This window comes from Cordyceps javanica, chromosome 7, assembly GCF_051103115.1.
Source record: "Cordyceps javanica chromosome 7, complete sequence".
In the NCBI taxonomy this organism is placed as follows: domain Eukaryota; kingdom Fungi; phylum Ascomycota; class Sordariomycetes; order Hypocreales; family Cordycipitaceae; genus Cordyceps; species Cordyceps javanica.
This window is the reverse complement of record NC_139301.1, coordinates 2,702,222-2,729,339: the sequence shown is the minus strand read 5'-3', so window position 1 is coordinate 2,729,339 and position 27,118 is coordinate 2,702,222. Positions and strand designations below refer to the sequence as shown.

Genomic DNA, 27,118 nt, shown 5'->3' with positions numbered 1-27,118 from the left:
AAGCAAAATGCCAATGTTTTGAGCGAGAAATGTGCAGTCTCTTGTCTAGATGGGCCACCGCCAACATCAACACTGTGGCCTGACGCAGAACGATATATGTTTCTGACCGCTTCACAGAATGATCAAAGAAGTTTTTCAGCGCATCTCCGGGCGCAACAGGTATCGGAAACAACACACAGAGCATTCACGTTGTACTCGCGCACCGCTTCAGTTGTGCCTAGAAGTCAACCTGCCGTCACTGGCTAGTCACAGTATGTGTGCTGGATTTGGCATGAGAATCAATAGGACACGTATGTTTCTGGTAGTTTCAGATATTTACACCGTTTTCTCGTGGCTATGCTGACGAACCGTAGGAACTGTCCACAGATTTTGCTTCAACATGACGAGCCAGGATCTGTTCCCGCCTGCTGCGAACGATAGCATAGGAACAAAAGTTATGTACTTGCAAAGCAGCAGTACTAGGTGATTCGGCATAAGGGGTCTATCTTATCAACATTTAGATCAGCTGATCGCGCCTTGGAGCAAGTAGTTCTCACAGTGTTGATAGCTTTCACGTTGCTGGGGTCGAGGCATTTGCGCAGGCGAATTGCTCCGATCTCCATTATTGGTGGATCGATAATAGAAGATCACACGTACATGAGATGCGACTTTATCGAACTTCCATGCGCTGCAGAATCATTCACATTCCCCACATTACACTCAGAGCCTCAAGTCTCTCCCTCGCCTTGTGACAGGGGTTTGGGCCATTGCACCATGCAACTATGGGGGGGATCTGCTGCGAAATCATGCAGACTCCGCGGAATGCTTGCCTGTGGCTTCTCTCCACGGCGGGTCTGTCAACACACAAGATGCAAATGATTTGATTTGACCCGGGCGCGTTCATTCTGTCATTTTGGTAGCGATGCCGACGAAGTGCGTTAGAACACTCAAGGTTGGACGATGCTATAACTAGGCGCTCTCGCATTAAGTGAAAGCCATGATCACTATCCGTATTGAGATGAGATTGGCGCACACTGCAAGCCTCTCTGGAGAATTGTACAGAAGGATGGCGCGCCGATGGGGCACGGCTGAATAGTCAGGTTGCGGCCATCAAATTTGGCAAACTTTTGCCTTGTTACAACTGCCACGCCCCATTTGATTCGAAAGTTTCGAAAAATTCTGGTGTCCGATGCAGAATTTAGAGAGCGACATGTCTCAGGAAGCCTGGGCAGGTTTGCGCCATCGCCCGAGACCTCACAGACGCTGTTTGTCTACGGTGGTTTCAGAGAGTGTTGAGATGCTCTGTGCACAAAAGTACCATGGCTCAATTGTAAGGGGAAGCTCGAGTGATCAAGCAACCTCATTTGGTTTTAAATCACCGTTTTTTTCCCCATGCCCGAGTATGCGTTCTTTTGCTCGTCGTACGTCTCATCCACACGTCAGCTTATACCAGCTCCGCGGAAGCGATGATTCAGCACGGCCTTGTCCACGGAATATGGGCTCAAATGATTGGCTTGTCGTCGTCGGACGCCCCTCACCACTGATTCATCGTCGACCTGCCCCAGAACCTGTGGCCGGCCCCGGGATATTGTTGTAGTTGATCTCGGGGTCGTTGTTAAGTCCGGTAAGGGGAAATAATAGACAATGGTGGCCGGTTTCTATATGTATATATGTATGTAAATATACACCACTGGCATGTTAGCTCCTGTAGTCGACTCCTTTGTCTCGGCTCCCGCTCTTGTAATCCATTCACTTCCATCTCTACTGCCAAAGCTGGCACCAGCCAGCCACCATGGCGAGCCACTACGCAAGCTCCACGACGACACAAACTAATCGCGACAACGACGTATTGGAGCCTGACCTTGAGAGAAACCTGAACAAGGAGGCCGTTGCCGAATCGCACACTTCCGATGCGCAATTTCCCGTTACCGACCTCGATGCTGGCATCGTTGGCTGGGACAGCCAGGACGACCCCCAGAACCCCCAAAACTACACGCCGCGCAAGAAATGGATGATACTGGCCTTGATCAGCGTCATGACAATCATTTCCCCGCTGGCATCTAGCATGTTTGCTCCCGCGGTGGGATACATGGCTAGGGACTTTGACGAGACAAACGAAACGGTGGTTTCTCTCTCCGTTAGCATATACCTCATTGGCTATACAGTACGTAACTCTTGATCTGATGCAGAGAGACTCGTGTGCTATTAGTCCCCTCTTTCTTAACAAACATGGCGGGCTCTCCTCTCCTCTCAGGTCGGACCTCTTTTGCTCGCACCGCTCAGCGAAATTTACGGCCGCCGCATCGTCCTCTCCGCGGGCAACTGGTTCTTTGTCGTCTGGCAGATTGGCTGCGCCCTGGCGCGCAACGTCGAGACGCTCATCGTATGCCGCCTCCTCTCCGGCATCGGCGGCTCCGCGTGCCTGACACTCGGCGCCGGCGTCATCGCTGACCTGTTCAGCGTCCGGCAGCGCGGTCAGGCCACGGCGCTCTGGGCCATGGGGCCCCTGATCGGACCCGTCGTCGGCCCCATCGCGGGCGGGTTCCTGGGCGAGGCGGCCGGGTGGCGGTGGGTGTTTTGGCTCCTGCTCATCGCGGGCGGCGTGCTCTCCCTGGTCGTGGACCTGGTCAACAGGGAAACGTACGCGCCCGTGCTGCTCCGCCGCAAGACGAAGGCGCTCGCCAAAGAGTTGGGCCGCAGTGACTTGCGCAGCGCGCTGGAGCCCGGGAGTGAACAGATCTCGGCTGCAAGGACCATTCGCAAGGGAATGTGGCGCCCGCTGTTGCTCCTTTCCAAATCTGTCATTGTCTTGCTCCTCTCCATCTACATGGTACGGATCACCTGCCCGCCATTGTTGGTTTCCCATGTCGCTCATCTCATGCTAATTCATCTCGCAATGTAGGCTCTCATATACGGTCTTTTGTACCTCTTCTTTACCACCATCACATCTGTTATGACGACCCAATACGGTTTCTCTACAGGACTCGCCGGTCTTGCTTACCTCGGCATCGGCATCGGCTTCCTCGTCGGGCTCATCATCATTGGCTCGACAAACGATAAAATGGTCATGAAACTGGCGGCGCGTAATGGCGGAAGGATGGAACCCGAGATGCGTCTGCCCATGATGACCGTATTTGCATGCATCCTGCCCATTAGCTTTTTCTGGTACGGCTGGACGGCCGAAAAGCATGTCCACTGGATCGTGCCCATCATTGGCATGTTCCCCTTTGGCACCGGTATGATGGGCGTCTTTATGCCGGTCCAGACGTATGTCATTGATTGCTATCCTGCGTATGCCGCGTCAGGCAATGCCGCGCTGACGGCGACGCGCTCGCTGCTCGGTGCGTTGCTGCCGCTGGCAGGACCGGCCATGTTCAAGTCGCTCGGGCTAGGCTGGGGAAACTCGCTACTCGGCTTCTTGGCACTAGCTTTTGTGCCTCTTCCCATCGTCTTCATCCGCTATGGAAAGGCTATTCGAGAGAGATGGCCCGTTAGTCTTGATTGAGGGTTAAAGAAGCTGAATGCGAGGCCACGAGGCCACACCGGCAGCTACGCTGGCCAGTTGAACGACGGACCAGCCTCGACCAAGTCCGATTCTGACTCTCTTGGATGAAAATATTGATAGATTTTGATTAGAGAAATTCATAGAGTATAGATGCTACATTAATACCAGCAAAAAGAGCTGGATACTGATCCACAAAGTCTTTTGTCACCATCCACCCGCTCTCGCTCATGAGTATCTTGTAAAAGTCGTCGCGCATCACCAGGGTGTTGTCTGACGCCCGCTCCAGGACATTGTCCCCCCAAGGCCAGCGAATACGTATACAGCAAGCAAACAGTCCAAAAAAGTCCCGATAATTGTCCCGATACCGCGGCCACGCGCGTATGAGCGCGATCCTCACCGCGGGCCAGGGCACCAAGTTCAGCACCATGGGGTGCGTAATCTCGAGCTGCGCCCCGACCGGCCGCAAAAACGACGGCATGCGCCCGTACGTCGCCGGGCAGGGGTTGCACACCCACCGCGTGAAGAGGTACGCCATCCAGCCCGTGGCCAGCCGCTCCGGCTCCCGAAACGGCCGCCGGTTGCTCGTGCTGTAGATCATGTCCGCCAGCGGATTCAGCCTGCTGCCGTAGAGGATGTCGAGGGGCGAGTGCGGCGTGTCGGGGCAGCCTCGGATGAGCTCGGCGTGCCCGAACCAGGGACAGCCGGCCAGCGTTTCGAGGTTGGAAAAGTCGTCGTCGTGAGGCGGGATGAGGCTCCAAGACGGCGGCGGCGGCGGCGGCCTTGCCCCGTCAGATGCAACCAGCGTCTTTGGCTGACGAGCAATCTCGGCATGAGGTTGTGCTGCATTGTACACTGCCGTCGCGCCGCCCGTCTGTGCCGGTGTTGTCCGGATGCACGGCGGATGCCCGAGAGCTGGCGGGTTCCCTCCAGTCCATTCGCCTTCTGCCGCCACGACCAGACCTGGCTCCCCCCAGGACAACACCAATGATTTAAGTAGCTCCTGCCGTTGGACGAGGGATCTGTTCTGTTGTCGCAGCGCACTCATCTCCCGTGCGTACGCATCAAGCGCGTCGTAAGCCTGGTGTCTCTCCTTGCATTGTGCGACCAGCCCTTCCAGCTCGGCGATGCGCATTTGTTTTCGATCGCGGAGACTTTGCTGTGAGCGTCGGTCCCGCGCTCTTTTCTTCTCCATAGACGGCATTGCTCTGTGGTATGAGATGTGCGCACTAGAGGCCGGCTTTTACTGATGTTGTGAGACCCCCTAAGACTTTTCTTTCGTAGGGACAGGGTTTATTTTGTAAGCCTTCGTATCTCTCCGGTTGTATCAAGTGCGCCCGTTACCTGCGCAGGGTATCGAACCAGTCAGTCTTGAGCATGAGCTAAAATAGGGATGGTTCCGTAACGTTTCCCAAAGGATACTAGATCATAGTCCTGCCATAACGGTCGCTCCATTCTTCGCTAGGGCACCTTTACCTGGGGTCAAATGGCCTGCCTGTCTGCCTATGTACGTTATAGGGTCATCCCTCAAGCCCACCAAACCTCCGACTTACACTATCAACGATCACAACGCCTCAGGTCAAGCTGCGGTGTCCTGCATCGCTCCCCTTAACGGCGCTATCCGTAATTGCAACAAGCCAGGGATTTCCAAACGCGATTGCCATCGGAAACTGCGCTGATCAGAACGTTCCACAACCGGCTCAGACTGGTACTGGGGTATTCTCGACTGATTATTGACAGAGCGGCAAATTTGCTATGAGTCCGCTTTCGTCTGGAAAGGGCGTCTTTAGTTTTTCTACAATATTTCGTGCACGCAGGTGTTTCAATCATAATCAAATTTCCGGCCAGAATTTTCTCCAAGACATCTCTAAGATATCCCCAAGATAGATAAGCCGGCTGCGTAGCAGGACCAGCGCGAGGGTTGACACACTACCAAGAGCTGTGATCCAGCGGACTTCTGACAACATGCGATTTCATATCTCCTATATGAGCGCTATAAACACGCGACAGCACTCGACCAATCCTGCCGTCGTCATTTTGAGAAAAGATGACGACCCTGACTCTGCACTCATCTCCCCCCTCTCGGTGGACGTCTTAGTTCAGGAAGTGATCCCAAGGAAGCTCCTCCATAACAGTGTCGTGAATGAGGCGCTGCTCGCCAATGTCGGCATCGACATCTGTCCAGACGTAGAAACTCTCGTCCACCTTGTCCTGCTCGTGAAACTCGCGCGTAAAGTTGGACGGAAAGTCGATGGGCGCGAGCGAAGCCAAGATCATGCCGGCCCTTGTTCGATAGTACCTGAACAGCGGCGGCGCCTCGCGCTTCGAGACCTTGCCGTCCTGCACCTCCCAGCCGTCGTTCTTGCAGGGCTCGTTGTTGCAGTAATTGACGCCGCTGCTGCCCGGGTTGCCAAAGCCGATGAGGAAGGTCGTCTTCCCCTCCTTCTTCCACTTCTTCTGCAGGCCGGAAAGCTTGCCGCCCTGGTAGCTGTTCTGCGTGCCCGGCACGCAGCGCGACACCTGGTGGCCCTGGTCGGCCTCCTTGGTGCTGGCAAAGGGATACTCGTCGCACGACTCGTAGCCGTCCCCGCGGTGGCCGGTGCCCGACTTGCCCTTGTTGCACTTGTTGCCCTTTTCGCAGCCGGCGCTCTTGCGGCGTTCTTCCTTTTTAACCTCGTCGGGAAAGTCAAAAGTCAGTGTCTGGGGAAAGGTTGGGCTAGCGCAGCGGGTGGCCCAGCACATGTTTGTGCACACTTCGGGAGCCTTGTCGCACAGGAAGGTGATATCTGGAGGCGTGGCTTGTGTCTGTCCCGCAAAGGAGACCAGGCCGGCTACTCCCACGAGTGCGAATGTGGAAAGCTTGAAAAGCATGATGATAGAGAAGGGGAGGATCAAGATGCGATATGATGTCTGTTCTTGGGTTGTGTAGTTTTCTCTCTTTTCCGTGAGAATCGCTTCCTCTATTTATACTACATGGGCTTGCCTCAGCTCACGCCTCTCCTCGGGCGATATTACCTCTCTCACAGCCTCGTCATATGCTGAGGTGCATGAAGACATCGCAAGAAGGCAGTCTGTCGCTCAAAAGAATAATGGATCGTGATAATGTCATGCGCAAGAGTAAGCACAGCAAATCGATAAAACAAGCCGGCAAATGAGGTGTTACGTACGAGGATGAGCCTATTCGATGAGACTGTATGCAGGTTTCAGTTCGCGCACCACCGTAACGTTGAGGCCTCAGAGTAGAGTAGAGTTGTTATTTCTGACCATCTCGATGCAAGCTGGATGTGGCAAGATATTTCGTACGCAGTCATCGCCCGTATCACATTTGCCCGGCCGATTTCGTCTTTTGGGGTAGCGTGAGATGATCGACCGAAGATCGAAAACAGGGCTCCAGCCTATTTGCGCATAAAGCCGGTCCGTCTCTGGCTGAAAGGCTTTGAAGGATCGCTCGCTTATACATGGTGAATGCACCCAGAAGAATGAGAGGGTATCCAACATGAATCTGTGTGTTGGAGTGAGGCGTAAAGAGGCTATGCCATGTGCGGGCAGTTATTGTATATGACATGGCCAGTTTAACAAACACCAAGCCAGTCTTTCTGCTGATGTGATCGTTGCTCATAGCCACAAAGGTGGCCCATTGTCCGCTGAAATGTCAGCTACGCATCACGTGTATATGACGTTGCCTGATACAAACAGTCGGTTCACCCCTCAGTTCTATCACGACAATGTACTCCTTTCATACACGTCATACTCATTAAAACAATTCGACAAAACGCTTGCACCATGAGCGCCCCGGAAGACAACTATACTATCAGAGTCTACTGTACCGTCACCGGATTGACCGAAGACGCCATATGTGAGCTCCTGCGCAGTGACGTCCTCGATACTATTGAACAGGTCAAGGAGCAATTCGCCATCAAGTTCATGCCCGACAAAAGGCCGCTGCAAATTTTTCAACATCAAGAGGACAACTACAAGGTTCCAAACTACAGCGAGCAGTCCTATTTCTTGATCGTGGACTCTTTGAACGCGGCTACGGATGGTGTTTTACTCTGTGACTTGAAAGCCGAGCATGGGTTCCCGGATGCCGTTCGGAACATGCCAGATATGGCCGGTATGACGGCAGCGTCACTGGCAATTGCCAACTCTGACTGGACCGAGGTGAGAGAGGGGACATGGTACGAGAAGCAGCCGCCAGTGCTTCAACTGCCCGTGTACGACAATCGGAAGAATGGAGACCGGGACAGCTTTCACCCGCTGGCAGATGCCGTTGATGTCGGTTTGCATTATGTAAACGATGAAGGAGAGCCGCGATCCAAGGGCAGCATAGACGATCTCTTCCGATATGTAGCCATTTCGCTCGATCAATCTGGCGACACGGATGAGGTGGTCAAACAGCATCAGCGCCATGCTGAAGAAAAGGGGCTGGACCCCAATCGTCTTGCCGTGGTGGATGACAAGTTTGCCACCGAGGGCGCCCTCCTCATTCAGGTAGAACCGCGAAAGGAATTTCGATGCAAGCCACCAGCGGCCGGAGAGCTGCTGTACTGGAACGCTATTGGCTTCATGGACTGGGCCGAGGTAGAAGACTTTGCCGCAAAGCACCACGACTTGAAGGATAACTCAGTCGAGTAACTATGGCCCATATTTCTTTTGCGCCTAAATGTCTGGCGGCAACTGAAATACAACGCGATGATACCGGACATATGTTCTCGTTACGGTTAATCAGCAGGCGTAAGCTCGGAAAGGAACCCAGCTATCGCCTTGTTGCAGCAACGAGCCGCGATGGAAGAGGTACCAATACATTATGACCGTTTGCTGGGTGTCTTTTTGTAGTGTTACGCAACCAACAGAGATGATGTCAGGTTACCAACTCGAAAAGATTTGAGATACCAAGCAATGATTGCAGCCCTCTTGGCTGCAATGAAACTTCAAGTATGCCGTGAAGCGATCTTTATGTCACTCAAACCGCAACCTTATGCAGTGTAAGCTGAGTCTTTCGGCAATCGATTAAAGTTGCAACACGGTAGACTAATTCGCCCTGCCGATGCATGTAGGAATGTTAAAGGTGCAAAATTGCATCTGGCGATTTCACCCGCTAAATATTTGAGAGCGCCACATCCAAACTCCTTAACCTGAAGCCCCTTTGACGTAGGAGATGTAAAATAAAAAAAACGCGATCGGCGTTGCCCGTGTCCTGATGAAGTAGCTCGACAGCAGTCCTCGAGACCACCAGATCGCATCAACGACACAGGGGGGAGAAAGCCGTGCAACTGTTGATCGATGTCATACTCTACCCTAGAAAGTATCCATGTGATGGGAAATGATTACTCATGGCCACGGTAATACCATCAGGAGATATTGCTACATCGGAGGTGGCAGCTGTTGGGTCCCTGATACGGGTACAGGCACTGGTACGGCACTCCAGGCTCTACTCGAACGCAGATGGAAGGCTGTCGACCGGGAGCAATGTACCAATGCAGAGAGAATGACGAGAAATTTTGAAGCACGTGGATGGCAAAGGTGGCCATGTTCTAGTAAACAAGAACTTTCACATTGTCGGCATTGTTGGCATTGTCGACATGAAATGGCGGAAGAGAAACGCCTCTTCTGGCCCGCGCCTATCGTGAGAGGCCGTGACGCCCTCGTTCACTCTGTGCTGAATGGGCGACCGGCCTCGGAGATTTTCTGTTTGCGCTTGGTAAAGCATTTGCTAGCCTCATCCTCGAGCTAAAGTCGGCATTCACCTGCCGTAATGATATAAGCAAGGGGAGACGATGGGAGGCGGAGGAGGAGTTTGAGCATCACAACGCAGTCAATAAGGTCGTCGCAAAAGCCTCCCGCTTAGTTGCCGTGCCAACTCGGGCGGCATCGAAATAATTTAGGTCGCAAAGTATTCATCAATATGTCAACGGCATGACCATAATAATACATTGAGACTATGATGTGCAACGAAGCCGTATGTGCCTGGCTAACAGATTTTTCTGATGGCATTGATCCTACCATGATAGTTAGGCCAGAGCGACCGCGCAAAGCCCGAGCGCAAACCCGAAAGCGACGCCGACTCAACCCCCCGACTGCGGGAACTTCATAGAGCGGTGCCAGTAGTCGCTGTAGCATGGCCTCGATGCGCCGGCGCAGTCATGAGAGGCGAGGGCGTGGTGAAGTTGGCGATGCTTCTGGCGATGAATTCCAGCAAGCCCCACGAGCGAGCAATCGACGGCCTCAAGTCCCGCGAAGCGGATCGGGCTGTTCTTTACCATCTTCTCGATCAGATTACCAGGCGTCTGACAGGTCGGAATACTCTTTCCCGTCCAAACAATGGAATGCGCTTGAGCGGGGCGTTAGAGGGGTAATCCCGCGAGAGTTGAGTTCCTTTCTGAATCAGCCGCCGTCTTTGGAGGCCCTGCTCTACAAGATGGAGTTGCTATCTGAGGGGCAAGGCATCCTTCCATCGACTGAACGTGAAACCTTGAGTCAGCTGGGAGGCGACGCGTATTCCAATTTGGATTGGACGCGACGAGGGCAAATGAGTGACATGCACTTCTCAATAGAGCGCCAATATCTAGGCCAGGTTCCGCCACCTGACACGGTGAATGGAATATTATACCAAGCAGCTTTTTGTAACAGTAGCGGCAGCCCAGAGGCCGACTGGAATATCGAGGTGCATCATCGAGTTCTCGAATCCGCTTTAAGGCCGTTAAACGGCCCCAGTGTTGATCAGTTGATCAATTTTAGATCCAGGTAAGCCTCTCCTGCCACTCATCACCAATTCTTCAATGTCAACCCATATCGTATAGCACAACCGCATCCATCATTCCCGAGTACCACATGACGACTGTACCCCCCAAGAAGGTTGATTTCTGCATGTATGTCGAGCCAGATTGTGATAAAGACGTCCCGCGTGCCTCACAGACAATCGCGAGTCTTCAAGACGCACTTCCATGCGGCATGTTCAACCACGCCAGCCTTGACACCCTACGCGATCGAGCAATTGCCCTCAGTATCGAGACCACGCGAACGGGCGAAGGCTGGGACAATGCTAGTCTGCAGATGGGTATATGGAGCGCTGCGCACTGGGCGTTTCTTGACCTGCTGCTGAGGATGAGACAGGAGGCGGCGGAGGAGCTTTCGACTCGAGAGGGCCCGAACCCGGACAATGCGACGGAAGCCGGAAGGATGGAGTGTCCGGATACGTCAAGCGCGCAGAGTTCGCAATTACCAGAATACCTCCCCGGAATTATAATTCAAGGTCACGACTGGCACCTTGTCATCACCACTCGTCGAGGGGACAAGACCATTTTCTGGCAGAAGATGACATTCGGCACTACATCAAGCTCAAAGGGAATCTACCAGATCATATGTGCTTTACAGCTATTACAGCACTGGGCAAGGGAAGAATACTGGGCCTGGCTTCGCGCGGTGTTGTCGGACTGGCCGCGTCTACACGGTCAGCGTGTGATTAGATGAAACAATGAAGATAGCCCCTACCTTGTAAACTAGACTACTGGTTCAAGCTGTATAAATGTAATCAACCGCAAAACAGAAAACAAGCGATAGAGTTTGCCAGGACGTGTTGCAGGCAACAGTGTTGCCACGTAGTTCTAACCGGCCTCACACTGTCCCAAGTCACTACCATCGCACATTTGGTCGCACACAAATATTATATGACAGCGGCGACGCTTTTTCTTGTCGATATCGCAAGTATAGAACATATAGCTTATGTGAGGAGGCGTAGATAATTCCATCTCAAGCCTCTTGTACTCCAACTATCGTAGGTAGAGTATAGTTGTTTTGAATAACTAGTTGTCTAATTGTTAAAGTATCTAATTGTTGAAGTGTTTAATTGTTGAAATGTCTAATTGTCTAATGGTCCGTTATTATAGCCATTCCATATGCTGAACCGTCCCATATCCCGCATCAATACTAATTTGTTGCCGTATCGACCGCATATTTACTCTTCGCTCGAATTCTCGGTCCATACACATACAATAGGTACGGCACAAGAGCCATGGCAGCGCTTATCGACCCGAGAATTGTCAAAGTGTACGGCACCCCGAGAGACCGGTAAATAGGCCCGCCCGCAACGGTGACACCGCCTGCAACAATGTATCTCGTGAAAACAAGAAACCCAAGCGCTGAAGCCGAGTACGTGTCGTATGCATCAATGAGATACATGTATGAAACGATGAAGATTGTCGTCACTCCGAAACCAAATAGAACAGAGGCAACAAGCGGAGACCAGATGGAGATGTTTGGCTGCGTTCAAATCAAAATTAGTATCCGTTTATACCGATGGTATTGCTGTAACTTACATTGCTAGTCCAACCCATCCAAAAGAGACTAATGGGCACTGCCACTGCACCCCCCAGCATTGTGTACCATAGTCGGGTTTCTGGGACAATGGTGGATGATGAACTCCGAGATAATGCTTTGGCAGTCCAGGAGTACACAATGGGCACCAGACCGATGACGAATAAGTTGCCGACCAGCATGCCAGCCCAGCAGACACTTGTGAGACCCTCTGAGATGCCGTACGTCTCGCCGAAAACATATGTGTAGCCTTCCAAGAAAGTGAAAAGCACAATGTAGATGATTGTCAAATACAGAGACACCAACATGAGGATCAGCTCCGAGTAGAACATGGCAAAGGGGCGGTACACAGCCAAGGTCAGACGCTGGCCGAGGCTCTCCCGCTTCATCTCGATCGGGGCCCTGTATCTTTCGTTGCCGGTCTCGTCGCGGAGGATCGACGCCTTCCAGTACAGGATCATGTTTCCGTACGTTTCCGGCTGGAACAAGAGCACGGCGACCAGGATCGCGCCGCCCAGGATGAGCATGATCCACTCCAGCCAGCGCCAGCCAAGCGTGCTGGGGATGTAGGCTCCGATGAGCTGGCCGACCATGGGCCCGGCGAACGCCGGTATCGCGTACAGCGGAAAGGCCCAGGTCTTCTCCAGCGGACTCCACAGGTCGGCCACCGTGCCGCCGGCGCAGCTGAGCGGCGTGGAGGCGAAGAAGCCGGCAATGAAGCGAAAGACGAGGTGGCTGGCGATGCTCTTGGCGAGACCAGACGCCATGATGAAGACGAGATACAATAGCATCGTGCTCGAGTAAATTGCGTTGCGACCAAACGTCTCGGAGAAGGGCCCGGAAAGCAGCGATCCGCAAGCGAAGCCGATCAAGAAAAGACCTAGTTGGAAGAGAAAGAGGGGGGAAAACGTCAGTTCTCGGGGGTCCGTAGGCTGAGACAAAAGATGGCACGGATAGGAAATCGGGGCGCATACCTGTTGCCAGAGAGCCAACAACTTCGGATACGTGGAAATGTTCGCTATACTCGCGGACGCCACAGGCATCAATCGCAGACGCAGCAGTGACGGAGAGAGCGATCAGCGAGACAAGGAGCGTCATGAAGATCTTGCTTCCGGTGCTTTGATTCATCGGGTTCAAGGGATCGTCCGGCCCATCCCAGCCCACGAGGATTACACTGTCGATGGCGATGGACTCTGCAAGTGTCGGCTCGCCGAGGCAGTCGTGGTTGGCCTCCAACACACAGCTGCGGCGGACATGTCAGTTTGATAGGATCGTCGTTGTCGTTTAGATTCGGTTCCTTACCTTGCCTCTTGTGGCGGGACTATTGTATCGGAGTCACTGCCACCGTTCTTTTCTCCCGACAGAGTCTGGCGGACGGCTCGCCGGACTCGTTGATATTGGAAATAGGCCTCCATGGCGCATTAGTCAAAGTGTGTGACGAAGAGAACATTTTGACAGAGAGGGAATGGGCAGGCAGATATTCTGTATTATATATGCTACACTGGGTTTAATTGATGTAGCCATGTCCCATTTTTATGACTCGAATAAGAAGCGTAGTTCCGTCAAATGTGCTACTCGGTTGAACCGAGCTCACGGACATCAATGGCCCCTACCGTGGGAGCATCTCCGATTCCACTTATTCATCTGGATCATGACCTCTGTGCGTGGTTGGGGCTGTGACAGGAGGTGACCCAGCTCCGACTCGGCGAATACCATTCTTGAACGATTCAAAGGCAGTATGCGAAATTACAACAAGCCTTTGTGCGCATCGAAAGACGAAATAGCGGGCTGTTAATCAATCTCAACAGACAAACTCTGTCGAAATAAATGAGAGCATAGAAAGGGTCTTGGTTTTTACCTTCTCCGAGGCCGGGAGCTCCGATCTGAATTATGATTCCGACCGGGCCCGCTTTTGTCACTCTTTCTCCGACCAAGCCGTCCGCTCTTAAATCCGATCCTCCAGGCTTGTTGCTCTTTCTCCGACGAGACACTTTGCACCAGACCGGACATTTCTCTCAGAAAATCGCTATACCCTTACTTGATGAGCACCTTACCAATGCACGATGGCGGGCTTGCTGGCAACGTGCCCTTGCCGCAAGCCGCAAGCTCTACGCGCCGAAAGCGCCGGCCTGTGAGCTGCGACGAGTGCCGCCGATCCAAGCTGCGATGCGATCGCCAGCAGCCCTGCAGTGCCTGCAAGCGTCGCGGACGAGAAGGCGACTGCGGCTACGAGCCTCCGGCTCGCAAGAGGCCGTCTTCGGCGTCGTCGTCGGCCCAGAACACACCAATTCGTTGTCGTGATCTGAGAGCACCGGCGGTTTGTCCGGCCCGCGCCGCCACAGACATCGTCACGGAGAAGAACAGCCCGGCCGACATCTCGCCTCTGCAGCGAGAGGAAACGCTGCCGACGACGGACCGGACGTCGCTGCACGCGCAGTGGGAGACCGTCCTGGAGAGGCCGACCCCCGAGTACGAGGCGCAGGATGCCTTTTCGCCGCTGTCCATCGCGCCGCGCATGTCGCTCGAGGAAATCATGGACAACCTGCCCGCGCGGTCCAGCTGCGACCATCTCATCTCGCACTTCTTCGACTACATCTTCCCGCTCTTCCCGATCCTGCACGGGCCGACCTTTCAGAAGCAGTACCGGGCGTTTGCGCGGCACCCGCGCCAAGAGACGGACCTGTCGTGGCTGGCCCTGCTCTTCTCGCTGTGCTCGCTGGCGCTGAGCACCATGGACGAGAGCGACCCGCGGCTGCTCTCCTTCGCCCCGGACGTCACGCCGGGGCACCCGGTGACCGTCTCGGCCTCGCGCCGCCTGCTGCGGACCGCCATGGCGTGCCTCTTGCGCGACGACTTTTTCGTGCGCCACAAGTTCAGCACGTTCGAGGCGCTCCTCATGGTCATCTACAGCTTCTCGCACAACGAGACCGTGCACCAGGGGTGGGCGCTGCTCGGCATGGCGCTCAACATTGGCATCGCGCTGCGCTGCAACATGGACAAGAAGAACCTGGGCCCGGTGGAGACGGAGCGGCGACGACGCTGCTGGGCGGGCCTCTTGACGCTGCATACATACCAGGGCATCTTGTTCCGCGACGTGGACTTTTCGTATTTGCTGACGATCAAGTCCTCGCTTCCGGCGAATGTGAATGATGCGGATATCACCGAGCAGGGCATTCAGCAACCGTGCTCCGGGGGCGGATATTCGCAAATGTCTGTCATGATGTGCAAGGTTCGGCTGTTTCGGCTCTCAACGCACATCTGTCAGCATATATCGGGTCCGTCGCAGTTTCAACCAGATCTGCTGCGCAGGTTTGACGCAGCGGTGGCCGCAGAGCAGGAACAATGGGATGCCACGTTCATGGTCGATGGCTCGCCGAGCGTCCTCGACTCCACGAGCTATGCCTACTGGTGTGTCTTGCAGACATACGCACACCATCTGTATCTCCTCATACACCGACCGTTTCACCACTCCAAGACGGCCTCGTTCCGCCCAGCGTCGCGAGAGAGGTGCATCAGCTCGAGCAGGGACCTGCTATCCATCCATAAGCAGATCTATGAAGAACCGCTGCTCCGGAATTATCTCTGGCTGCTGAGCGGAGTGACGAGCTTGAAAGCACTGCATGCGGCTGTAGCACTGCATTCTTGTCTCCAGGACCCCAAGTCGACAGACGACGACGCGTCGGAGCTGGAAACCTGCCGTGAGGACATTGATGGCCTGGCGCGCCGGATGCAGGCACTCTCCGGACGAAGCAACATCTGTGCTCGGGCACACAGAATACTTACTCATTTGCAGTATGCATGTCCGAGATTTTTTGAGCGAGGACTGTGGCTAATTCGCTCATATAGGTCGCAGGCGAGTGCAGGAAATGTCGCGCCAAAGAGTCCAGGTATCCAGTTTGATACGTTTCTGGAAGACTGGGCGCAGATGAAAGAATGGATTGACACTGACATGATGTGTTGGGTAAGCAAATGAATTGATCTTTTCCGCAACACATCTAACACTCCTAGAACCCGGCCGGGGGCTTCGCCTGATCCGAATTTCTCTTGGCCGAATTTATCGTCGGAAGGCAGTTTTGTTAAGGAGGTGAGCGGAAGTGGCGTGGAAATACAGATCTCGCCAAGCCGCAAGGAGAGGGAGACATCGTTCGCCGCGCAGCAGAAAGAGCTGGAGGGCGGTCTCATCGTTTTTCTCAGCAACCCGTGCGTATTGGTGATCGAAGCGGGACCTTTCTTCTATGAGTGGCTGAGGGTCGTCGGAAGAAATAGAGAGAATACACAGACTAAGAAACAAGATTCAGCTCCAAATTCGTATCTGCCGCTAGCATACAATACCTACACTCAACTCGAAAAAGAGCACGTTTAGGGCTATTTTACTTCTCTTGACAGATGAAAACAGACTTGCCAATGACGGGTAATCCGGTTCTCAGCGCCACTAAAATTTTCGTTGCAGTGTTGGTGTTGGACGTGCTCTATACGTAGGCAGGTGCCGAAGGCCCCCGTAACTGTGAAAAGCGGTATTTCCATGTGGTCCTGTGGTAGCTGCCCTAAAGTGATGGGATGTTGATTTCGATTTAGCCCGAGAAAATGCCTTGGCTGGACCAGCAAAGAGCGAGTAGGTCGTCAGTTGCGTGGAGGTCGAGCTTCGCACGCTGACTGGTGACGACAACCGTCACTCCGACGGCGCCTTTCACATCGAAGGCGAAATACACAGGTTAGGTGTGTGTCGCTCGTATTGGACAGACCAGTAATTGCTCCAGGGTATGCGCTTGTTGTGCCCATCGCCACGGCCCGGGAGGTAACAAGACGGAGATCCACGCACTCATACCCACAGGCCGAAAGAGACAATCCGAGGCTGTACAGATCGGTCGAGCAGGACAGTTTCGAACGGAACACAGCGATTGGTGCAAAGTTACGCATGTGCTGAGCGATACGACGGAGGTGGGACCGGGCGAGGTCGAATGTATGAGGACAAGATCAAGAATGGGGCCCGTGTTGGAGAGATTGTTCTATTGAGAGCTTCGCGAGGACGGAAACACCACGATAGGAATCCATGGATGGACCCTCTTTCTCCCTCTCGTAGTTTAAAAGTAAAAAGAGGCCGAAAAAGATCACTCCGAGACAAGCATCGCAGATGACCGCGACAGCAAAATGGGGGTGACCCAATGCAGCAAAAAGAGATGCCCAGTATGAGAATCGAACTCATGATCTTCTCATTTCACCGTATCAAATACTAGTGAGACGCTATACCACTTAGCCAACCGGGCCGGTTGTAACTGGTCTGCTTCGGCGGCGTTATTCGCTATTTGTGTGCAACCATTAGATGGGACGAACCGCGGCCAGACAAGGATGAAAGCGAGTATAAGGCAAACATTGGCGAATATTGGTATGACAAGCTGCAGAGGAGGAAAATGGCTCAAAGAAGGATACACAGCAGGGTGGGCATGGTTCGGTGTCACGGCGGCAGAGATTGAGTATATATATTCGACAGAGGGCCCGTATTAGAGGCCAGGAACAGCAACAAGGACGGCAAAGAGACAGCAGTAAAAAATCCCGACAAAAAGAACAGACCACCCGGTATGTATTGCAATTTTTGCCTTTTAAAGAATCCGGCTGTGGCTCGCGGGCGCTAAAAGCATAGCCAACTCTGCCTGTCCCGCCTTGATCCACATGTTGTCACTCTCCCCATGTCGAGTCGAGCGAAGGCGCCACGCTACCACCAAGCAAGGCTCTCTTTATCCCTTCCATCATCCTCCTGCGTCTGCTTGTTCTTGGCCAACATTCTTCTTCCTATTCCAAGCCACGCGGATTCTGGCTGTCGCGCTCATATACGTTGCCGAAACATCTACTGAGACAACCTAGCAAGCAGCAATTCCCTCTCCGCGCGCTGCCCCCAGGCTTTGGCGTCGAACGCCCTCGTGCAGACCAGCCTTGAACCCCGTGCACTCTGGTGTACGCGCGCGCGCAACTCGCCATGGCTGCTCTCATAGATCCTACCGTGGCGGGGAAATACCCCGTCATCTTGGGCGACAGCCTGACAGGCGAGGATTCGAATGAGATCTTCACCGGAGTCCGCTGTAGGTTTTTTTTGTTTTCTGCCCCTTCCCACGTTGCAGGTGTGGCCGAGATGACGGCAACGTCAGAAATGAGCCTCTTTTCAGGTCGCTGACAAGACGTTGTCTCTCCCTTCTCCTGCAGACAACCACAAGCCGGAACTCTCCTCTCCAGACGCGCCGGAGCGCGCCCGCTTAAAACCGTCGGTCCCTGGCAAGACGTCCTCGTACGACCTCACATACACGGACGAAGACGACGACAGCTATGCCTTCACAGGGCCTCGAAGCACCGATGACGACCAGTACGTCCTGTACTTTGACCCCAGCCGTCAAGCGTTTGTCCTCGACAAGGTCGATTCGACCTTCAACATGAACCTCACGCGCATGCCAGGCAGCGCCGATCCGGAGGAGCTGAGCCGCCGCTTCCCCCACCTGGACGTCGAGGACCGGGCCGAGGACTCCATCAATGTCCGGGGCCCTGCGCAGAAGAACAACGGCGGCGGCGACAAGCCCGCGAGCGCTGCCGGCGCGACCCAAGCGAAGCGCAAGGTCGACAAGAAGCCGCCCAAGAACCTCGCCATGCCCGTGGCCGCCGCGCCGGCGCCGGCCCCCAAGCCCAAGTCCAAGAAAGCGGCCGACGAGGACGACGAGGACGACGACGATGACGACGACGACGGCGGCCTCATGATTGAGTACCCCGAGGGGCCGCCCGCCACGGCCGCCGCCGCCGCCGCCGCCGCCAAGCACAATGACTTTTCGCCGGCGTTCCCGACGCAGCGTCGCTTCGACGACTACATGAACCAGCGCGAGTCGGAAGCCGACGACGCCGACGGCGAGAGCGACGACGACATGGACATGGACTTTAAGCTGCCGAGTCCCGTCAACGCGCAAAACGGTCACGCGACGGCGGCGGCGGCGGACAACATCCGCGGCGGTCAGGACGCGGCGGGCAGCGACGACGAGGACAATGACGACGGCGGCGTCATGGACCTCGAGGCGGACCTGGAGAAGGAGATGGAAATCGCCTTTGAGGACCTCGCCAACAGCCAGGAAGAGGGCGGCGGCCGCGACGACGAGAGCGAGATCAGCGAGGAGGACTGAGATGTCCGTGGTATAATACTTGACTTCTCCTTCTCCAGATTGGGAGGGGCAGTTGCCACCACTGAGCGCGGATAGTCCGTCTGCTACTGCTTGGATCGCGACTGGTAACGGTGCCAGTTTTTCCCTGGCACTCGAGCAATGGTCACTCAAGGTCAGCGGCCGCGAGAGACCACCACGTCGTTGGGCAGATTTCTCTGGGCAGCGTTACTTTTTTTCCAAAAGCAACGCTGAATTGGCTGGCGTGTGGACTTGCATGAGACAGCCAATGCTGCTCAGACCAGACCAGGTCGCCGGAAGATGACGGCATCTTCCCGCTACGCGCCGCGCAGAGAGGACGACAATACGAGGCAGGAAACAAATCGCGAGGTCGACGGCGCACGATGGGGTAAAGGCATGCCGACGGGCAAGCGTGGAAGAGTAAAAAAGGGTACATACAAGGACTTACGTTTGACAGGAATTTCCCCCTGGCCATTTTTCAAATGTCTACGGCGCGAGAGAATCGGAGGACGAGCGAGAACTCTTGAATTTCTAATATTTTAATCTCTATCAATCTTGAATACAGAAAAAATGAATCTCTATACTATTCTGGTCTATAACGATGTTGAGTACAGAAAAAGCGAATCTATTTAGATCAGTAAAATCGAGACAAGCAAGTCTATCGATCAGTAAATGTACGACCACCACCGTCCTCGTTTCTTCGTCAAGGGCTCATGACGGAGCACATTCACGAGCCGCCGGTGGACGCGGCGCAGATGCCGTCACCGCCGCTTCGCCAGACGCCGATGCCCAGGCAGCGGCGCCCGTTGACTACGTGATACGTGCCGACGAGCGGGTAGTTTCCGACCTCGCCAGACCGCTTCAGCACGACATCATACCGGTGCTGCCTGACCTGGCGCTGCACGACCATGCACTCGTCGTCATCTCCTCCCCTTTTGAGGAGATGCAGCGGCTTGTCGTGCTGGAAGAGGCCCCAGAAGGCCGTCAAAGAGCTGCGCATCGGGACCGAGGCATGTTAGCGCGCGCTCATCGGAGGGGGGAGGAAGGAGAGGCGTAGGAGGCGGTTGCTACGAGGCATCCCTTTCGTTACCTGGACTCCGTCGGTGGCGGCGACGAGACTGAACTGCTCCGTGCTCATGTCCGCCAACGCCGAGCTGCCGTACGCAAAGTGCAGGAAACCGTTGAAGCAGAACCGGGCGTTGATCTCGGACACGCGAAAGTTTTCCGCCCAGCTGCCGTCATCCCCGCACACTTTCTGGTTGAGGAGGTCAGGCCGCCACGAGCCTTCGCATGCAGAGTACTCACGAAGGTGGCCTAGATCTTGGTGACGGTCAAGCCACTACATGCGTCATCCCCGTCAGTATTTGGGCTCTGAAGCCCACACACACACACACACGACCAGAAGAGCATTCCTAGATTCTCAAACGACTCGACTCGTTTTCACATGGAAAGCATGTCTTGACAGTCAGGCCGTCTGTCCCGCTTCCGTCCTCTAGCGCTCCATTTTCCGTCCCGTTGGTTTTGGTTTGATACGCGCCCTGAGAAGTTCCTCCTCCTCCTCCTCCTCCTCCTCCTCCTCCTCCTCCTCCTCGGTCAGAGGCCTGCGCCGCGGAAAGCCCGCTTCCTCGTCCGTCCACCATCTTGGCACCATGTCGTTGACCGTAGCGGCCAGAGCGTCGTGCAGCGCCGCCAGCTGCCGGCAGTGCTCCTTGGTGGACGAGGATGGGCCGTGGGCAGCTCGAACGGTACGAGCCTTGGGGGGCCACACGTCCGGCAGGCACTTGGCCAACAGGATTGCCTCGTGCGCCTCGTGCTCTTGCGCAAATACGGCGGCGACCAGCTCCGGGCTGCTGCTGCTGCTGCTGCTGCTGCTGTGGTCTTTGGCGACGGTCGCGTAGCCAGCTGAGCCCAGACCCAGGTGGACCTGTCTCATCCGTTCCGTAGCTACTGCGGCCATGGCAAAGAGCATAGGAAAGAAAAAGTAAATATATCAGAGACCTGTGTGAGCTGTATGGCGGTCGTGGCTGAGACGACTGTGCATGCAAGTCCTTGCAGTATTGGCTGGGCGATGGCGTTTTCGTTGCGCCGATACTTGCAGCTTGGGGGTTCACAAAGATCTGCCCGCGAGACATGCATAGGGAAAATTTCAGAATAGTACTAGTTTTATTGCAGGCTCAATTTCCTACCATGGTCCCGACTGGGCGGCTAGTTTCGGCGATGGTGTTGGCTATTCCGCCAGTTTTAGACTACAGGTTACCATATACCGAGCTATGATGCAAATATCAGGCCCAGATTCGGCAGCGTTCGCTTCTTTCGGGGTCTTCAACGGGTTTTGAAAGCCCACAGCGGGTCTGGGCCGCTCAAGACGGTGCATCAGTCTGCTCACTTCGGGCTGGCCCGAACCAGGCAGACCAGCCTGCCACATATCGGACGAAGAAAGCAAGGATACGGTGCCACTTTAAGTGGTCTGCAGGGTTTGAGAACAGCTCAAGACTGTAGACATGTCCGTGTAAGCCCTGCGCATGTACATTTTGTATTTGTAGTCCGGTGCGACAGCACGCTCAGGGCAGAGGATCCAAATGGCAGGGACGAGACGTGATCCCTATAAAGACCACATGAGGAGCCTGGCCACAACATTTCTTATCAGATGCGCTCACTTTCACAATTCAATAACATGGAGTCCCTCGCTACGATACTGCTCCGCTCGGGTCGGTTGCTAAGCCGGAATTGCGCCAAGCCACATCTGAGGCTTCCTCTCCCGCAACCTGTCGGTTACAGACCAATGCACACCAGCACCCAACTGTCAAGGACGGTAACGAATCTTGTTGCACCACACCTGTCGTATAGTCAGAAGCCCGACCATGTCGACCTCGTGGCTGACCGGCTGGAGCGGGACGGCATTCTCAAAATCACGCTCGGGTTCCGGGACGACGGGAGCGAGTATCTCGAGCAGCTCATCAGGAGCCTGCACGCGAACCACAACCACCGCCTGCCCATATCGCACAGCGCGACGCGGGGCTGGTTCTGGGACGTGCGGCCGAGCCTGAGCAACTTCCAGACGGCCAACCACCAGGCGCGCTCCGAGACGATGGAGGAGTTCCCCTGGCACACCGACTGCAGCTACGAGTACCCGCCGCCTCGCTTCTTCGCGCTGCAGGTGCTGCAGCCGGACCGCTACGGCGGGGGCACGCTCTCCGTCATGAGCGCGGCGCGGCTCGGCGAGCACCTGGACGCGGCGACGCTGGCGGCGCTGATGCGCGACGAGTTCCGCATCGCCATCCCGACCGAGTTCGTCAAGGACCCGGCCGCGCAGGCCTGGATCCGGGGCCGCCTCCTCGTCGCCGACGCGCGCGGCCGCCCGGCCCTGATCCGCTTCCGCGAGGACATTGTCACCCCCATCGGCCCGGCGGCCGCTGCCGCGCTCCGTCGTCTCAAGGTCGCCCTGCAGCACCTCGCCGCCCGAGCCGACTCCACGCTCCACCTCACGGCGGCGGACCTGCCGGCAGGGTCCATCATCCTCATCGACAACAGGCGGTGGCTACATGCCCGCAACGAGGTCACGGACCCTGAGAGGCACCTGCGCCGGGTGCGATGGGACGCGGTCCCGTTTCCCGGCCTGGACGACACCAGGGAAGCGCCACCTGTAGACAAGGGCGTGGCCGAGACCAGCGCCGCCGCATGAAGTGGGATTAGATGGGGGGTTTTTGGCGTGCCTTCGTATGTTTCATTAGCTTTTGCATAATATACCTGTCAGTGCGTCCAGAGAAACTCGCGACATGGCAGTAATAAAAGATTTGTCGTTCAGCATGCGCCCCATGGACAATTGTCCAACTTCCACGCATCGCTGTTCCCTTTGCGCGTCAGGGTTTTTTTTTTTTTTTTTTTTTTTTTTTTTTCCTCGCAAAGTATGCAATGCAAATTGTTTCCGCCACCAGCATGAGTGCATTGCAGTAGTAGTTTGCATGCATGTCCATGTAGATGAGCCCACCCGGCAAAAAGGACAAATTACGTGCCTCAAAATTTCTTTTCTCACATCCACATAATAGTCTCGGATGAGCCATGTCTCGGAAGGTACCGCAGGAGCCTGGTCAATGGCCCAGCATTCCCTGTCTATATCGCCGCCGCCGTGAAGGTATCAACGCACATGCAGAAACGCCACGCAATATATTGTGGCCAGCTGAACCTGGTGGCTAGCGCAGCGTCGAGGCAGTAAGACATGTATGTTCCAGACGGTGGACGATTCGCAAGCTCGGCTACACTGGTCTGTCTCTGCTTTGTACTGTTGTAGAGGGTAAACCGCGCTCTTCTATGGAACAAGTAGTGCATGGAAACCACCCAAAACAGAGTCGAACCAGTCAGATTGTCGATGCTACCGGGGAACGGCTTCCGGGCGGGAGCTAGATCCGTCCACACCACTTCATCTAGGCACTATGGCAGTTCATTAATCCTTGCCGGGCTTTGTTGAGCTCGTGTTTGTGTTAAACTTTTCATAAATCGCGTGGGGATGGGGCCCATCTACGTGGTCAGTACTCCGTGCAGTCAAATAAGCGTTTCTTGCTGACGACCCATACTCTGAAGCCAGCGGCCATGCCGGCTACTTGGACGAACCCATAAATACCTCCACTCGATCGTCTAGAGCAACGTCAGACTGTGTGAAATATTGACCCTTGACGGAACTCGCAGGTCCCACAAGCGGGTAGAATGGGGTTATAAGTGCCGAACCTGACCAGGATGTGTCTGTCTGCCGGGTCATCATTTGTGTGTATATGCAGTAGTTACTCTGCCAGGAAACCCGAAACCCCCGAAGAGGTCTCGATTGATTGGACCATAATCTCGAAATGGCACATCATCTGCCGCCATGAAACAGTTTTGCTTATCAACGCCTACGTATCAATGCACTCACATGGAGATCTCCACTCGATTTACACGAAGCCGGGTAAAGACCAATTTGCCGTGGGCGGAGAATGTAAAGGGACCTAACACGTAGGAGAAGGGAAGAGATCAAGGCTGAGCATACGATGTTTCTTGTGCCAAAGGCATGTCGCAAGAGCAAGCGTATACCGAGTGCTTTTGTGAATGCCTTTTTTTTTGTTGCCAGCCTACTTCCATAATCTCCTGCATTGCTCCAGCCTCCTCATGCACTCACTGTGCATGTAAGTTTTTATTTTAAATTCGTCATGGTATATCCGCTGTCTGGTGTTCTGGCAGTAGCCAAGAGACACTGCTTCTATGACGAGAGTGTCACTTACCCTCCAAACGTTGACGCTATTGATGAAATTATACGGCAGTCAACAGCAGATGATGAAGCTGAGAAGCTGGCCGCTTGGCCATTGCTGCACAAAAAGACGTTGTGAGAACAGACGCCGCTCGTCCACGCTGGCCATGTCTTCTAATCTGGACCTTCAAGGTACACAACCATCCAACGGCTCGTCAACGATACGACCCCCGAAAACACCTACAGACAATCAAGCTATGTCAGCATCACGGGCGGCGGGCGCGGCTCGCATCCGCTCTTTTTCGCGACCGACAGCGAGGAGAATCGCCGCCAGCGAGCTGAATTCGGAAAGCTAATCGCCAGTACTGGCATGCTCAACAGTCGCGACTGGGTCGTCAGCATGCACTCGGGTGGCGGTTTATACAGGTACGTCAATGTATGAGAGTATATCGGCAGTTTTGTTGCATCACTTTCGCACCAACTATTCCTGACTGTCACCCCAGATATTCCATTTTTTGCAACTGACAGGCGTTTCAATACAGAGCTCTCGATCTGACGCTCGAACTGATGGAATGTGCTGGGGCTTGCACCCTCGCAGCCGGCAGCTACATGCCCATGCCCGAGGTCACGCAGCTGCTCATTAAATACAATGCCAACGTGATATCCGGAGACAGCAGCCAGATTATCAATCTGGTTAACCATTTGTCGACGCTGACACGGGAGGAACAGGGCAAGATCCATCTGAACAAGATCGTGTACACCTCTGAAGTGCTCACGAGCTCGCAGCGTGCCTATATCCGCGCAACGCTCGGCGACGGCGTCAAGATTTGCTCTCTGCTGGCGAGCGCGGAGACTGGTCCCTGGGCCCTCAGCAACCCAGACCTGACTGGCGACCGCACGACGTCATCCTCCGACTTTGTCTACGACGCGCGTACCATGACTGTGGAGATATTCCCCGACTCGGTCGCGCTCGAGGGCGAGGGCGAGGACGTGTCGGATGCGGCGGCGGCGCCGCCGCCGCCACTGCCTCGCGGGGAGACTGGCGTCATCGTGCTGACGTCCCTGTGCCGTCTGCGCAACCCGCTCGTCCGCTACGTCTCCGGGGACCTGGGCTCCCTGCACGACCTGCCCGAGGCCGTCGCGCACCTGATCGCCGAGGCCGACCGGCCGCACATCCGGGTGCTGCGTCTCGAGGGCCGCGACCGGCGCTTCAGCTTCGACTGGGAGGGCGACTACATCGAGTTCAGCAACCTCGCCGGCATCGTGGAGGACCCCGGCTACGGGATCCTGCAGTGGCAGGCCATCCTCCAGAACAAGCCGGACGGGCAGGAGGGCGGCCGCCTGCTGCCGTGCCTCGAGCTGCGCGTGCTGCCGAGCGCCACGGCACGAGGCGACGAGGCGCCGCTGCAGGAGATGATTGACCGTGTCAAACTGCTCATCTCGCTAGATCCGGAAAAGGAGGACATGTTTACTACAGTGCTTCTAGAGAATACAGACGGTTTCGAGAAGAGCAAGACGGGTGGTAAGGTGGTCAAGTTTATTGACCGCGTCAACTAAACGCCAAAGGTAAAAAAAGGACTAGACTTTGGTACAGCAGAGAGCAAATATAGTCCTCAAAGAAAACCATAGCATCTCATGAAAAAAAGAATAAATTATTTGTTAACATTCTAGCCTGTTCTGCAGGGAAATAGTGGCGTAGATGGCCTGGTCGAATACTCAAAGTTGGCGGCAAGTACGTCGGCGTTGACAAGACTGGGTCCCTTAATAAAGCAGGGAATGACATCTAGTATTTCACATTTCCATTTGCATTCAAAAACACAGACGTTGGTGCGTACGTCTCTCAAGCGGCCGACAACTGATCATCTCGAAGAGGGCGAGGATAAATCGGTATTCCGGATCATTGAGGACACTATCGGTAAGCAGCATACCGACAGTTGAGGTTCGAGAGCTGTCGCCGCCGCAAGAGCAGGACTAATAAAAACGATTTTTTAAAACTGAAATAAAAACACCTATTCTACAAAGTCTGAGCCACACACACCTCTTCACCCCTCGACAAAGACACCAGGATCCCATCATCATCAGTCGTCCTCTTGATACTTGGTCCCCGGCAAGTGGTCGGTCACGCCCGGGATGTCGTTGACGCAGTACAAGTGTCTCTCGGCATAGGTCAGCACCCTGCCGTGCTCCCGCAGCGCGTCGTCGTCGAGCGTGCCGACGCAGACGCTCACGCTGTCCTCGTCGTCGGCGGCCCAGAACAGCACGCTGCCGCACGCGACGCAGAAGCCGCGCGAGTTGGGCGGCGAGGCCTTGTAGGCCCGGAGCGTCGCCCGCGCGTCCCACCGCAGGCTGCTCCGCGGGACCTTTTGCACGCGGAAGACGAGGCTGCCCGTCTGCTTGCGGCACTGTGAGCACTGGCACGTCGACGCCTGGGGCGTTGTTGCGCGCGCATTGATGTTAGATTTTGATTTCTTTTTTTTTTTCAATTCATTCCTCTCGCACCACGGGAATTCTCGGCAACAGATGGAGAAAGAAGAAAAAAGACATACCGCGCGCGTGAAATCATGGCCCTTGGGAAAGGTGATTGTGTAGCGGACGCCTTCACAGAGGCAGCCGCCACTAACACGGGTAGGCAACTCGGTAGTCATTCTAAAGGAAAATAAGAGTATTTTGTGACAAGATGTAAAGACAAATTTGAGTACTTGAAGCCACGCAAGTGCATTGGAATGAAAAAAAAATCGATTAGGTTTATATAGTTTGGTTGTGAGCTGAGGTTGTCAATAACGCCTTTCGTCGTCATAGGCTTGCATGTAGAGTGGTGGATGATCTACGCCAGTGCAGCTTTTATTTAGCACCGACCATTAGCGTCACAGCCCTCATTCACGTCGTCTTTTGAGTTGCAAAATGAAGTCCTGTTTAATTCATGCTCGGTCGAGGGCGTCGGATCTTCGTGGAAATCGTCAT

At 54.8% G+C, this 27,118-nt stretch overlaps 12 protein-coding genes and 1 non-coding gene across 13 annotated transcripts; 7 read left to right on the top strand and 6 right to left on the bottom strand.

Annotated features, from left to right (window-relative positions):
- Positions 1-1,771: 1,771 nt before the first annotated feature.
- V2A60_010316 (major facilitator superfamily domain-containing protein) lies at positions 1,772-3,484 on the top strand (the record flags this gene model as incomplete). The annotated part of the gene is made up of 3 exons (XM_083261573.1): positions 1,772-2,143; positions 2,234-2,809; positions 2,882-3,484. 3 exons carry the CDS (start codon positions 1,772-1,774, stop codon positions 3,482-3,484), a joined length of 1,551 nt encoding a protein of 516 aa, XP_083117699.1.
- Positions 3,485-3,611: 127 nt separating this feature from the next.
- On the bottom strand, positions 3,612-4,685 carry V2A60_010315 (bZIP transcription factor; the record flags this gene model as incomplete). The annotated part of the gene is made up of 1 exon (XM_083261572.1): positions 3,612-4,685. The coding sequence occupies one exon, from the start codon at positions 4,683-4,685 to the stop codon at positions 3,612-3,614; it is 1,074 nt and encodes a 357-aa protein (XP_083117698.1).
- An 890-nt stretch (positions 4,686-5,575) lies between these two features.
- Positions 5,576-6,352, bottom strand: V2A60_010314 (uncharacterized protein; the record flags this gene model as incomplete). Its single annotated transcript, XM_083261571.1, has 1 exon — positions 5,576-6,352. One exon carries the CDS (start codon positions 6,350-6,352, stop codon positions 5,576-5,578), a length of 777 nt encoding a protein of 258 aa, XP_083117697.1.
- A 912-nt stretch (positions 6,353-7,264) lies between these two features.
- V2A60_010313 (uncharacterized protein) lies at positions 7,265-8,116 on the top strand (the record flags this gene model as incomplete). Its single annotated transcript, XM_083261570.1, has 1 exon — positions 7,265-8,116. The coding sequence occupies one exon, from the start codon at positions 7,265-7,267 to the stop codon at positions 8,114-8,116; it is 852 nt and encodes a 283-aa protein (XP_083117696.1).
- A 1,783-nt stretch (positions 8,117-9,899) lies between these two features.
- Positions 9,900-10,951, top strand: V2A60_010312 (uncharacterized protein; the record flags this gene model as incomplete). The annotated part of the gene is made up of 2 exons (XM_083261569.1): positions 9,900-10,225; positions 10,282-10,951. 2 exons carry the CDS (start codon positions 9,900-9,902, stop codon positions 10,949-10,951), a joined length of 996 nt encoding a protein of 331 aa, XP_083117695.1.
- A 456-nt stretch (positions 10,952-11,407) lies between these two features.
- Positions 11,408-13,209, bottom strand: V2A60_010311 (MFS transporter; the record flags this gene model as incomplete). The annotated part of the gene is made up of 4 exons (XM_083261568.1): positions 11,408-11,740; positions 11,797-12,674; positions 12,769-13,037; positions 13,097-13,209. 4 exons carry the CDS (start codon positions 13,207-13,209, stop codon positions 11,408-11,410), a joined length of 1,593 nt encoding a protein of 530 aa, XP_083117694.1.
- Positions 13,210-13,850: 641 nt separating this feature from the next.
- V2A60_010310 (uncharacterized protein) lies at positions 13,851-15,826 on the top strand (the record flags this gene model as incomplete). Its single annotated transcript, XM_083261567.1, has 3 exons — positions 13,851-15,586; positions 15,641-15,755; positions 15,803-15,826. 3 exons carry the CDS (start codon positions 13,851-13,853, stop codon positions 15,824-15,826), a joined length of 1,875 nt encoding a protein of 624 aa, XP_083117693.1.
- Positions 15,827-16,972: 1,146 nt separating this feature from the next.
- On the bottom strand, positions 16,973-17,058 carry V2A60_010309. Its single transcript has one exon. It is a non-coding gene; the product is annotated as a tRNA-Thr (tRNA).
- Positions 17,059-17,765: 707 nt separating this feature from the next.
- V2A60_010308 (RNA polymerase II transcription elongation factor-domain-containing protein) lies at positions 17,766-18,945 on the top strand (the record flags this gene model as incomplete). Its single annotated transcript, XM_083261566.1, has 2 exons — positions 17,766-17,868; positions 17,990-18,945. 2 exons carry the CDS (start codon positions 17,766-17,768, stop codon positions 18,943-18,945), a joined length of 1,059 nt encoding a protein of 352 aa, XP_083117692.1.
- Positions 18,946-19,669: 724 nt separating this feature from the next.
- On the bottom strand, positions 19,670-20,899 carry V2A60_010307 (uncharacterized protein; the record flags this gene model as incomplete). The annotated part of the gene is made up of 3 exons (XM_083261565.1): positions 19,670-19,934; positions 20,067-20,281; positions 20,480-20,899. The coding sequence occupies 3 exons, from the start codon at positions 20,897-20,899 to the stop codon at positions 19,670-19,672; spliced, it is 900 nt and encodes a 299-aa protein (XP_083117691.1).
- An 825-nt stretch (positions 20,900-21,724) lies between these two features.
- Positions 21,725-22,624, top strand: V2A60_010306 (uncharacterized protein; the record flags this gene model as incomplete). Its single annotated transcript, XM_083261564.1, has 1 exon — positions 21,725-22,624. The coding sequence occupies one exon, from the start codon at positions 21,725-21,727 to the stop codon at positions 22,622-22,624; it is 900 nt and encodes a 299-aa protein (XP_083117690.1).
- Positions 22,625-24,119: 1,495 nt separating this feature from the next.
- V2A60_010305 (uncharacterized protein) lies at positions 24,120-25,714 on the top strand (the record flags this gene model as incomplete). The annotated part of the gene is made up of 3 exons (XM_083261563.1): positions 24,120-24,292; positions 24,350-24,583; positions 24,700-25,714. The coding sequence occupies 3 exons, from the start codon at positions 24,120-24,122 to the stop codon at positions 25,712-25,714; spliced, it is 1,422 nt and encodes a 473-aa protein (XP_083117689.1).
- Positions 25,715-26,235: 521 nt separating this feature from the next.
- On the bottom strand, positions 26,236-26,802 carry V2A60_010304 (Mss4-like protein; the record flags this gene model as incomplete). Its single annotated transcript, XM_083261562.1, has 2 exons — positions 26,236-26,583; positions 26,704-26,802. The coding sequence occupies 2 exons, from the start codon at positions 26,800-26,802 to the stop codon at positions 26,236-26,238; spliced, it is 447 nt and encodes a 148-aa protein (XP_083117688.1).
- Positions 26,803-27,118: the final 316 nt, after the last annotated feature.